This window comes from Rhinoraja longicauda, chromosome 12, assembly GCF_053455715.1.
Source record: "Rhinoraja longicauda isolate Sanriku21f chromosome 12, sRhiLon1.1, whole genome shotgun sequence".
Taxonomy (NCBI): Eukaryota; Metazoa; Chordata; class Chondrichthyes; order Rajiformes; family Arhynchobatidae; genus Rhinoraja; species Rhinoraja longicauda.
This window is the reverse complement of record NC_135964.1, coordinates 12,135,930-12,147,888: the sequence shown is the minus strand read 5'-3', so window position 1 is coordinate 12,147,888 and position 11,959 is coordinate 12,135,930. Positions and strand designations below refer to the sequence as shown.

Genomic DNA, 11,959 nt, shown 5'->3' with positions numbered 1-11,959 from the left:
TCACCCGAGGCCCGGGTTTGATCTTGACCACCGTGTGGAGTTTGCACGCTCTCCCTGTGATCGCGTGGGTTTCCTGTGGTTTTCGCACATCCCAACGTCTGTAGGTTAATTGGTCTCCGTAAATTGCCGCTGGTGTGTCTGGAGTGGATGGGAAATTGGGATAATACAGAACTAGTGTGAACGGGTGGTCGATGGTCGGCATGGACTCGGTGGGCCGAAGGGACTGTTTCTATGCTCTACCTCTAAACTGAACTAACGATGTGAATGTCTCCACACTCCCATCTTGGCCCGCCCTGCCATCTTCTCTTCTATCAGTGACTGCTGCGTTATTCATTTGGACTTTGCTTTCTATCTTTGCTGCGACTCCGCTGATGATTCCTCCAGGCAGCGATGATCTTGTCATCTTCATCGTCGCTGCTGCCCGCCGTTGCGGCCTTCAACCCTCTCTTTGCGGTGGGGTTGGTCCCATCATGTCCTTGCCCACCAGTCTGGCCCTCCCCGGGTGCAAAGCTCTGCTGAAACGTCCTCTTGGCGTGCGTCTGATCGCCGGCTTCAGTCTCCAGGCTGTGCCACTGGGATGTGCTGGCTCGGCTCAACGCCTCATCCAACACCTTGCCCTGCACCTCAGCAAGGAAGCTTCCCGGACACAGCTCTGTGCCACCACCCCCCTCACCGCCCAGTGGTCTACAGACAGCAGATGAAGGGCTGGAGTATCTCAGTGCCGCCTTATTACCAAGGTCCTTGGATTCATAGGAAGAGGCAGATTGCCCGGACGTGTACTCTCCAGAGCCTCTGGCCGTTGACTTTAACCCATCTGCTGGAAGATACCCATCTGATCCAAGCGCCCTGTTCAATGTGAATGTTGCCGGTGACTCGCTACTTGCATGAGAAGAAGTTCCGATGGTTTCCCTTTTGGTGACGGGGTCACGCCTTGAGTTGCCGCCAGACACGTCCTTCACCTCACGTAGCCACTTGTGGATATCGGGGGTTGGGTCGGGAACACTTGGCCCTGCGTACGAGAGACCCCCGGACACATTAGACCTGACCTCGGACCTCTCTGTCCCCAGCCAGGATCTGCTCCCGTCCTCGCCTTCCCTCTGGTCCTTCCTCTTCTTCTTGAACAGGGTGCTGCGCTTGTTGTCCGCTGTCACCTTCTCCCTCGTGTACGCGTCCAGTTTGCCCTTCATCTGGGTCCTCAGCTCTTGCTCCTTGCAGCTGAGCTTGTGAAGGTCCACCTGGTCCGCGAACAGGCTGTAGAGCGGCTTGCTGGTGGTGGTGATCTCCCTGGGTCGCTGGCCCTGGGACCTGAAGCTGGCGACGCTGGAGAGGAGAGACTGGGTGTCGGGGGCGCTAGATGCCCCACAGCCCCGGGCAGATGCAGCGCTGAGCACAGAGAGCTTGTCTTCCTGGTCGCCCCTGCCCAGGGTGTCACCCTGACTGATGGCGATCTGCTCCCTCACCACGGTGGCTATCCAGTCGTGGATGCTGGCGAGCGACACGCTGGGGTCTGGGCTGCCTTGTGGAAGCGGCAGGGCGGACCTGGAGCTGGACATGGACCTGGAGCTGGACATGGACCTGGACATGGACATTGAGGAGCCCAGCGTGGACGCCCCATCATCGGCCGTGACCAAGTTGGGGCAGAGGAGCGAGAGAGGGACGCTGCCACTGGCCGAGCTGCCCTCCTCGCCCCCCAGCAATGACCTGCTCTCCTGCAGGGTCCGGCGGGACCGCTCTAGCAGTTCGGCCCGTCGCTGCTGGCCCCTCCTGGAGGCGCTGCCCTCCGCCCTGGCCAACTCCACCACCTCCGCCTTGTCCCCGCCGCCCAGCGCCTTCTGCCGCTGCAGCTTCCAGCTCTGGTAGGCGGTGAGGTCCACATCGCTCAGGGACATCTCCACCTCCCTCCCTCCCCCCTCCACCTCCTCCTCCCCCCGCTTGTTCCACCCAAACTGGATGCGCTTGACCCGCCACCGCTCCAGCGCCGTCAGCCTATCCTTGTTCTTCTGGCAGAAGTTGACCAAGGAGCCGCTGTCCGAGGCCGTGGACCATTCGGTGTCGGCCTGTGGGCCGAGTTGGGCTCTGCTGAGCGAGGCCAGGCTGCTAGCGTCGTCTCCTCTGGCCGCCCTCTGGGTGATGTCCAGCAGCCGCTGGTCCCACCAGCCCCAGGAGCTGGCGGTGGACAGCGAGTCGCAGCCAGGGCGCTGGGGCATCTGCTGCAGAGGCTCGCTGTCCGGGCTGTGCACACTCTCTGAGCCGCCAGCCACCAGCAGGCAGCTCCCTGCACCTTCCCCACCCCGGCCCTGCTCCGCCAGCCCTGCACCTTCCCCACCCCGGCCCTGCTCCGCCAACCCTGCACCTTCCCCACCCCGGCCCTGCTCCGCCAAGAACTCCTCATTCCTCCTCTGCCATTCCCTGATGCGCCACTCCGCGCTCTGCTCCCCTTCTGGAGGGCCGCCTCTCCCCTCGCCTCCTCCTGACCCCCACTCCCCACGGACCCCCTCATCCTCCTCCTCCTCCACCTCCTCCTCCTCCTCCACCCGGCTCTGGGCCAGGCTAGCCCCGTCCTCCTGCTCCTCCACCAGGATGGAGTGCGCCTGAGCCCCCGCCACGCTCGCTGCATCCTCCCCGCCTCCCCTGGCCTCCACCACCGAGCACTGGCTGAGCGTCTCCCCATCCTCCTCCTCCCCCTCCTCATCCTCCTCCTCCTCCCGCTCTCCCAGCAGCCTCTCGTTCAGCTGCCGCAGCTGTTGGATGAAGCCCTCGTTCGGGTAGATGGGCCGCTTCCTCCTCATGGTCATCAGGGCGTCCAGGATGGTCTTGTGGTGGAAGATCATGAGGTAGGCGGCCACCAGGGCAGCCGGGCGGCTAGTGCCCATCACACTGCAGACCATGACCTTACCTGCACACAGGGAACAACGTGGGCGTTAGCCTCTGTTACCCAGCTCCACCTTTCATACAGTCACAGAGTGGTGCAGTGTGGAAACAAGCCCTTCGGCCCATGCCAACCAACATGTCCCAGCTACACTAGTCCCATTTACCTGCATTTGGCCCATATCCCTCCAAACCTGTCCTATCCATGTGCCTGTCCAAATCTTTCTTAAACGTTGAAATATTCACAGCCTCAGCTACCTCCTCTGGCAGCTTGTTCCATACACCCACCACGCTTTGTGTGAAACAGTTACCCCTCAGATTCCAACTAAATCTTTCCCCTTCCCCATAAACCTATCTCCTCTGGTTCTTGATTCCCCTATTCTGGGCATGAGACTCTGTGCGTCTACCTGATCTATTCCTCTCATGATATTATCCACAGCTATAATATCACCCCTCATCCTCCTGCACTCCATTTCACCATTCATCTCTACCCGAGACCCAATGTCACAAAGGTTTACTCCAGCACTTTGTGTCTATCTTCAGTATATGCCAGCATCGACAGTTCCTTTTTACACATAAATACAATCAAGGAATAGGAAGGAACTGAAAATGCTGGTTTATACCGAAGACAGACACAAAATGCAGGAGTAATTCAGCGGGTCAGGCAGCATCTCTGGAGAAAAGGGATCAGGGATGTTTTGGGTCGGAACCCTTCCTCAAACTGGGGCTAAATATAATTAAGTCAAACTCTAGTACGATAGGTAGAGCAAAGGGGAAAATACAGAGTGCGGAATATGGTTCTCAGCACTGTAGCGCAACAGTTCCACAGACAAATTCCAATGTCTGCAATGGGGTAGAGGTGAATCGGACAAAAAGAGGGCCAGAATTTCAGGAACTAGGGGAAAAAATTGTGAAAGGATCACAAAAGGTGTCATAGAACTTCGAACAGTACAGCACAAGAACTGGCCCTTCGGCACGCAATGTCTGTGCTGAACATGGTGCCAAGATCACCTCTTATCTGCCTTCATATATCCATACTCCTCCTTTCCCTACATCTCCATGTGTCAGCCCCTGGATCACTGCCATTGTCATGTGCTGAGATGGGCAGGAACAACAAGGTTTACAAAGGCTATGAGTGGCCGGAGAATTGAAGTGAGATTTCAGGTCCCTGGGATCTGGGACATGCACACTTGCCAACCTTAAACCAACACCACACAGGGAGTGACCAGTTAGCTGGTGAAGGACACAACGTGAGCTGCCAGTGGGTGGTCATTGAGGGGCTGACAAGATGATGAAACTCAAAATGACTCTGGAGTACTGGTTCAGAAATAGGACAGGTACGTGGTTAGTTAAGGTTCAGAGGGATATGAGCCAAACGTGAGCAAATGGGACTAGCTTAAATGGGGCATCTTGGTCACCACGGACAAGTTGGGCTGAAGGGCCTGTTTCTGAGCTGAGTGGTCTGTCAGAGGTAAGGATTGAACCAGTGACTGGAGCTGTGAGGTATCAGCTGTATTAGCTGCACTACCCTGCTGCCCTCCCGCTCCCCTCGCCTCTGCCCTTCCCAAAGCCCCTGGCATTTTACAACGGCCATTCATCATACTTATCTGATGTCCCTGCTGGCTGCGTTTCAGGCAAAGCATTCCAGAACACAACTTTCTCTGTCAAAACTAATCCCTCGTGCCGTCTTTAGTCTTTGGTTTCTGCATCATCGCGCTATGTTAAGCTGGGAAGGGTGCAGAGAAGATTTACGAGGATATTGCCAGGACTCGAGGGCCTGAGCTACAGGGAGCGGCTAGGACTTGATTCCTTGGAGCGCAGGAGGATGCGGGGTGACCTTATAGAGGTGTATAAAATCATGAGGCAGATAGATAGGGTGAATGCACAGTCTTTCAGCCATAGTAGTGGAATCAAGGACTAGAGGACATAGGTTTAAGGTGAGAGAGGAAAAGATTTAATAAGAACCTGAGGGGCCACCTTTTCACGTAATGGATAGTTGAGGCAGGTACTATAACAACATTTAAAAGACACTTGGACAGGTACATGGATAGGAAAGGTTTAGAGGGATTTGTGCCAAACACAAGCAAATGGGACTAGCTTAGATGGAGCATCTTGTTTGGCATGAACGAGTTGGGCCGAAGGGCCTATGTCTGTGCGTTGCCTCTATGATTCCAATTGTCAAAAGCCATTCAGAACTCTGAACCTCGATCAGGCAAATTATGAAGGGGCGCAAGGTCTAGAAAAAGTGAATATAAACTTTTAAAATATAGATTGGGATTGTTACAGATGTGATGAGCAAAGAGGGGGAGAACTCTCTTCATCTCTGTGTTTCCAACCCGGTGAGGAAAGCAGTTTCTACCACTCTTTTAAATGCACTGATAAGGTCACCGTCAAGCAGAGAATAGTTACCTGGAGGAGGGAACTCAGCAAGTTGAAGGAAGACCTGGCGGAGAATGGACAACTGATCGACACCAGAGGGTCTGAACAATGGGGTGGGCTGACCATTGGTTTCAGGGAGCCCTGTCATTACTTTAGCTGCCTCAACATGTAAAGGAGAGGGGTGGCAAATTGGACTGCCCGTCGCAATGGGGAGTTATTCAATGCCTAGTACGACTTGGGTGGGGGGAAGGGTGGAGAGAGGAAATCCAAGGGCTACTTGAAGTTAGAGAAATCAATATTCATACAGCTGGGTAGTAAGCTGCCCAAGCGAAATATGAGGTGCTGTTCCTCCAATTTACATTGGTGAGGCCAAATGCAAATTAGAGGAACAGCACCTCATATTTCGCTTGGGCAGCTTACTACCCAGCTGTATGACTATTGATTTCTCTAACTTCCCTTGCAACCCTCCCCCGCCCAAGTCGTACTAGCTTCAAAGTCGTCTTGTTGAGTCTCATTGTCTATAACTCTTTTTCACCTAGCTCACCGCTAACAATGACCTGTTTCCTTTATCATCGTTACTTTTTTGCATATCTTTCATTCATTTGTTCTATATCTCTCTATATCACCGTCGATATCTCTCATTTCCCTTTCCCCTAACTCTCAGTCTGAAGAAGGGTCTCGACCCAAAAAGTCACCTATTCCTTTTCTCCAGAGGTGCTTCCGTGACCCACTGATTCACTCCAGCTTCTTGTGTCTATATCTTCAGTTTAAACCAGCATCCGCAGTTCCTTCCTACACGTTGTTCAGTATCTGTTTGACCTGGTACTTACAATGTATCAGATCCAGGTGAAAACATGCCAAGTGGTGTTTAAAGGTGGGGGCGGGATGGGGGGTTTGGTAAGAGGGATGAAAAGGAAGGTTAATATCTCAATGGTAAAGACCAGAAACAGGGGAAACGAGGAGGGATGGAGGTGTTCTAGTGCATGAATGTCGTGCAGTTAGTGGGCAGGTCCGACAAGTGGTTGAGAGGGCACATGGCATGTTGGCCTTTGTCGTGAAAGGATTGGAGTTTAGGGAAGGTTTGTTACAGTGTACAGGGTGTTGATGAGACTGTAGCTTTGGTCCCACTTACTGTAGAGTCATAGAGTCACACAGCACGGAAACAAGCCCTTTGGCCCAACTTGCCCGAGCCTACCAACATGCCACATCTACACTGGTCCCATCTGCCCGTGTTTGGCCCATATCCCTCTAAATCCGTCCAATCCATGTACCTGTCTAAATGTCTCTTAAATATTGCTATTGTACTTCATATGAAAGTAGAACCAGTCCAGAGTTGCCCTATCAAGAGGGGCTAGGCTGAGCTCTCTGTGGAGCTTTGAAGATCAAGGTCGATCTTATTGAACGTATCAAATCCTGAGGGGGCTCATCAGGGTAGATGTTGAGATGTTTCCTCCAATGGGAGAGTCTCGGATGAGGGAACGTGGTTTCAAGATAAGGAGCTGCTAATTTAAAGCCGAGATACATAGAAATTCCTTCTCGCAGCTTGTGGGATCTCTGTGAATCTCCACCCCAGAGGGTGCCTGGACTTGGATCAAGGGAGGCAGATACATTTTTGAAGGATCAGAGAATTTGGGGTGAGGGCTGGTGTCGGGAGATGGGGTCAAGGGGTCACCAGCGGGGTCGATGACTCCAAGCAGGGCAAGCATGAGGGGCCAGGTGGTCTCCTCCTGCTCCTGATTTCTTGCTTTAGTTAGACACAAAATGCTGGAGTAACTCAGCGGGACAGGTAGCAACTATGGATAGAAGGAACGGGTGACGTTTTGGGTCGAGGACCCTTCTTCAGACTGAAGAAGAGTCTCGACTCAAAGGGTCATCCATTTCTTCTCTCCAGAGATGCTGCCTGTCCTGCTGAGTTACTCCAGCATTTTGTGTCTATCTTCGGTGTAGATCAACATCTTCAGTTCCTTCCTACACACTTCTTGCCTTCTTACCTCGACACGTCAACAGGGCTTCGTCCATGAACTCTGCAGCTTTACGGAAATATTTGGACAGGTCAAAGTCAGGGAAGTCATCAGCCTCGATTCCGAGGTACTCAATTTCCATTCCGGTGTAGAAAGCCTTTGAGGTGTAGACCCCAGTACCGTGGGCAGTGTTGAGGATGTGCGTGATACCCAGTCGCTTCAACCGACCCTTGTTCACAGCCGCACTCCTGCATAAACAAAGACACAAAGTGCTGGAGTAACTCAGCGGGTCAGGAAGCACCTCTGGAGGACATGGAAAGGTGGCATTTTGGGTTGGGACCCTTCTTTAGATTCACCTTTGACTTGTTATTTAGATAGGTGCATGGATAGATAGATCAAAGGTTTAGATGGATCAAAAGCTGGCAGGTGGGACTACTGTAGATGGGGGCATCATAGTCCGCATGGATGAGTTGGGCCAAAGGGCCTATTTCCACACTGTGTGACTCTTCAGTGTAAATACTTAATGGAACAATGAGCTCACTGGAACCTCATCTGCAGAGGAAGCAGAGTGGCGCAGTTGCTGGAACCGCTGCCTCACAGCGCCAAAGACCCGGGTTCGATCCTGAACTCGGGTGCTGTCTGCGTGGAGTTTGCACGTTCTCCCTGTGACCATGTGGGTTTCCTCCGGGTGCTCCGGTTTCCTCCCAAATCCCAAAGACCTTCGGGTTTGTAGGTTAATTGCCCTCTGTAAATTGCCTTTAGTGTGTAGGGAGTGGATGAGAAAGTGGGATAACATAGGACTAGAATGAACGGATGATCAATAGTCAGCGTGGACTCAGTGGGTCAAAGTAAAATGGTTGCACCCGGAGATCATGATGTTCTGGGTATCACAGATGGACTCCAAGTTCCCTGTTCCCAACTTAGAGTCATAGAGTGATACAGTGTGGAAACAGGCCCTTCGGCCCAACTCGCCCACACTGGCCAACAATGCACCAGACACCGGCCAACAACATCCCAGACCGGCCAACAATATCCCAACTTACTTCTCAGCGATGTAGACATTGGGCCAGACCTCGTTGATCAGCTCCATGGGAGCCTCCATCTTCTGCATCAGAGCCTGCTGGATGTTCATGATACAGGGCGTGTGGAATCTGCCGCTGTTGTCCAGCTTCACCTTCACACGGTTGTAGAGGTCTTCCACGAGTAGCTGTTCTGCGGACTCCAGCAGCTTTGGCGACATGGGCTCAAATTTTATTTCTCTGGGTTTCAGTTCTTGAGATACATGGAAAAGAAAGAGAGCTAAGCTTTTCTGACTTCCTCAAGTTGCAGGTCAACAAGGGCGCTTAGAGATATCATTGCTTGAAATTCAAAGCAGACATCCAGGAAAGGTGGCATTAAGGTGGAAAAAGTGCAGAGAAGATTCACAAGGAAGTTACCAGGAATCGAGGGCCGAGCTACAGGGAGAGGTTGGGCAGGCTAGATATTTATTCCTTGGAGTGCAGGAGATTGAGGGGTGATCTTGTTGAGGTGTGTAAGATCATGATGGGGATAGATAGGGTGAATGCACAGAGTCTTTTACACAGCGTAGAGGAATCATGAACCATAGGTTTATGGTGAGAGGGGAAAGGAATGTTTTCACGCAGAGGGTGGTGGGTGTATGGAATGAGTTGCCAGAGGAGGTCGTTGAGACAGGTACTATATCAACATTTACAAGATATTTGGACTCTACATTGGGTAGAAAATGTTTAGATGGATATGGGACAAACATAGGCAAATGAGACTGGCATAGATGGGGCATCTTGGTTGGCATGGATGAGGTGGGCCGAAGGGCCTGTTTGCGTACTCTATGGCTCTATTAAGTTGCTACAACACTTGTCTTCTAACCATGATTAAAGTACTGTGAGCCTGTTGCTTGGGATGAGGGTCAGTCCACAACTCATCCATACAGAACCCAACTGGAATGATGGTGTGAGCCAGGAATACTGATTTAGATGGTCTTCTGAAGATCTTACCTTCATTAATAATCTTAGTTGCAGCAATTGCAGAGGAGAGATGTATGGGCTCCATGAAGATGCTCTCTGTATCCGCATCTGAGATCATCGAAAATCTGCCCGTGACAATAAAGTGTTTATTATCGCTCCTTATCATTAAACTAGTCATCATTTATTGAAAAATAACATAGATTATCCCTGAGTATTAATGATTGCTTTTGGTTCCATATTCATCTTCTAGGAAATCTGATACTACCATTCTCACCAAACCTCAAGTATCTTTAGAAAGGAGATTAGGAGGGATTTCTTTAGCCAGAAGGCGGAGGGTGGAATTCATTGCCACAGATGGCTGTGGAGCAGAACTTGATAGGTTCTTGATTAGTAAAGACGTCAAAGGTTATGGGGAGGTGGCAGGAGAATGGGATTGAGAGGGAAAGATACATCAGCCACGATTGAAAGGCGGAGTAGACTCGATGGGCCGAATGGTCTAATTCTGCTCCGATGACTGATGAATTTCTGAACTTCACGACTTTGCGGTGATACTCTACGTTCTTGGTGACTGCGTATCCTCTTCAGAGATACAATCACATTATCTCAATGGGTTTCTTCCAGAGGGCCCTGCAGCTAGGTTGCCCTGGCCTAATCCCAGCATTCACCATGAGCTGTACGTGAGAAATCACACCACAATGGCTGGAGAAGAAATAACTGAGATTTCCCCAGACTGTTCAAAGTCTGTGTGCAGCAAAGGCAGCAAGCACATTCTGTCGGCACTGAGTTGGCCTTCACAAAGCTCATCGCAGAGCTATGGGTCTGTGGAGTGTCAGATACTGGCAAGAAAGGTATTGATTACCTTGGTAGAAATCTGCCAATATGGGCAGGGTGAGAATCAGAAGAGGTAAATATCTCATTTCTTGCAAACCTTTATTTTTTAAGTATCTATAAGTGAGAAGATAGCTCTAATGAGTAGATGTTGAGGATCAAATCTCAACATCTACCATTGTAGCAAAAGATAAAGTGCTGGAGGAATACAGCTGGTAGGTCAGCATCCGTGGAGGGAATGAACAGATGATGTCTTGGGTCGGGACCCTTCCTTAGAGTCTGAAGAAGTGTCCCAACCTGAAACATCATCAGTCAGCCTGAAGAAGGGTTCCGATCTGAACTGCCGTCTGTCCATTCCCTCCACAGATGCCGCCTGACCGGCTGAGTTCCTCCAGTACTTTTGATGGACACTTGGGAGAGAATAATGTTCAGTGCTATGGGTTGATGAGATTGGTTTACCGGATGCTAGCCCACTCAATGGGCTGAATGGCCTCCAATGCCCAAGCCGTGACTGTTTACTCGCAGGGTCACGAGGGAGTGTGGGTTGGGGAGGAACTCGCTCGTCCTTGATGTTCCTGCCACCTGCTGCCCTTGTCCTTCCAGGAGATGTCTGCATATTTGGAAGGTGAACGTGTTGGCACACTTTGGGGTGGCGCAGCGGTAGTGCTGCTGCCTCACAGCGCCAGAGACCCACGTTCAATCCTGACTACGGGTGCTGTCTGTACAGAGTTGGTACGTTCTCCCCATGAAAACCCCATGTTGGATTTCTCTGGGTGCTCCGGTTTCCTCCCACACTCCAAAGATGTGCAGGTTTGTAGGTTAATTGGCTTCTGTAAATTGTAAACTGTCCCTGGTGTGTAGGATATAACTAGTGTAAGAATGATCACTGTTTGGCGTGGACTCGGTGGGCTGAAGGGCCTGTTTCCGTACTATATGTCTAAAGTCTAAAGTTGCTGCAAGATAATTTGCAGTTGGTGCTTCCTGCATCAGTGTTGAAAGCCCATGTGCTCGCTCCAGTGTTGCTACCAGAAAGCCCATGTGCTCCAGTGTTGCTACCAGACCCCTGAACGTACCCATCATGAGAGATGGGAGCGGGAGTCAGTTCTGCCAGAGTTTGGCCACACACAGTGGGGACGGCTCCACACCCCCCACGTCTGATGTTGGGCCGTTCATCATTGCACACTCCTCACCTGCTGGGCGAAGGGCTACGGAGATACCGAGCCTGCACCGAGAGGACATCGTTTTGACCACCGTCTCCTGGTACAACCTGCTCACTGTCGGTGTCTTGAGCAGCGGCCATCTCTGCTTCCCAGCCCTGTACATGGACACAGAGAGCCGGCACTTTTGAGAAAGATGGACATGGAAACAGGAAACACAAACAGTTCAACAACAGAGTCACACCGCACGGAAACAGCGCCGTCGGCCCAACTTGTCCATGCCCATCAAAATGCCCCATCTCGGGTAGTTGCACCTGCCCGAGTGGAAGAGAGTGCTGGACACTACCCGGTCCATCACGGGCACTGGCCTCCCCACCAAAGGGATCTACAGGAAGCCCTGCTTAAAACAAATTATCATCAAAGACCCACAACACACTGGCCACGCTCCCATCCCACTGCTACTGTTGGGAAGATGATACAGGAGCCTGAAAACCGTGATCTCCAATTTCAAGAACAGCCTCTTCCCAACACAACACTGCACAACACTAACGTCAGCAACTATGATCTTCTATGGAAGATCAGTGGCTATGATCTTCAGTGCCTTTGGTTGCCCAACAGACTTTGGTTTTGCACTATTATGGTTGCCTAGTTATTAGCTTATTGCATTATTGATTATTATACATTATTTGTGTGTTGTTGTGTTTACGGGCTTGTTAAGCTACAGTAAGAATCTCATTATTCTGTTGCTGGTTCAGATAACAATGAAGCACTCTGGCCTCTTGAC

At 51.5% G+C, this 11,959-nt stretch overlaps 1 protein-coding gene across 1 annotated transcript; it reads right to left on the bottom strand.

Annotated features, from left to right (window-relative positions):
• Positions 1–326: 326 nt before the first annotated feature.
• On the bottom strand, positions 327–11,333 carry styxl2 (serine/threonine/tyrosine interacting like 2). Its single transcript, XM_078408653.1, has 6 exons — positions 11,209–11,333; positions 9,221–9,315; positions 8,252–8,480; positions 7,239–7,456; positions 1,570–2,896; positions 327–1,539 (listed from the first exon to the last, which is right to left on the bottom strand). Exons 1-6 carry the CDS (start codon positions 11,316–11,318, stop codon positions 327–329), a joined length of 3,192 nt encoding a protein of 1,063 aa, XP_078264779.1. The 5' UTR covers positions 11,319–11,333.
• Between the last annotated feature and the right edge of the window lie 626 nt (positions 11,334–11,959).

What these genes read in the sequence shown, in the direction of transcription:
- styxl2 (XM_078408653.1), bottom strand. Translation starts at nt 11,318, where the DNA reads ATGGCCGCTGCTCAAGACACCGACAGTGAGCAGGTTGTACCAGGAGAC. An exon ending in AACTAAGATTATTAATGAAG is followed by an intron (nt 8,481 to 9,220) that starts GTAAGATCTTCA and finishes ATGTATCTCAAG; the next exon opens with AACTGAAACCCAGAGAAATA. An exon ending in AATGTCTACATCGCTGAGAA is followed by an intron (nt 7,457 to 8,251) that starts GTAAGTTGGGAT and finishes TTGTTTATGCAG; the next exon opens with GAGTGCGGCTGTGAACAAGG.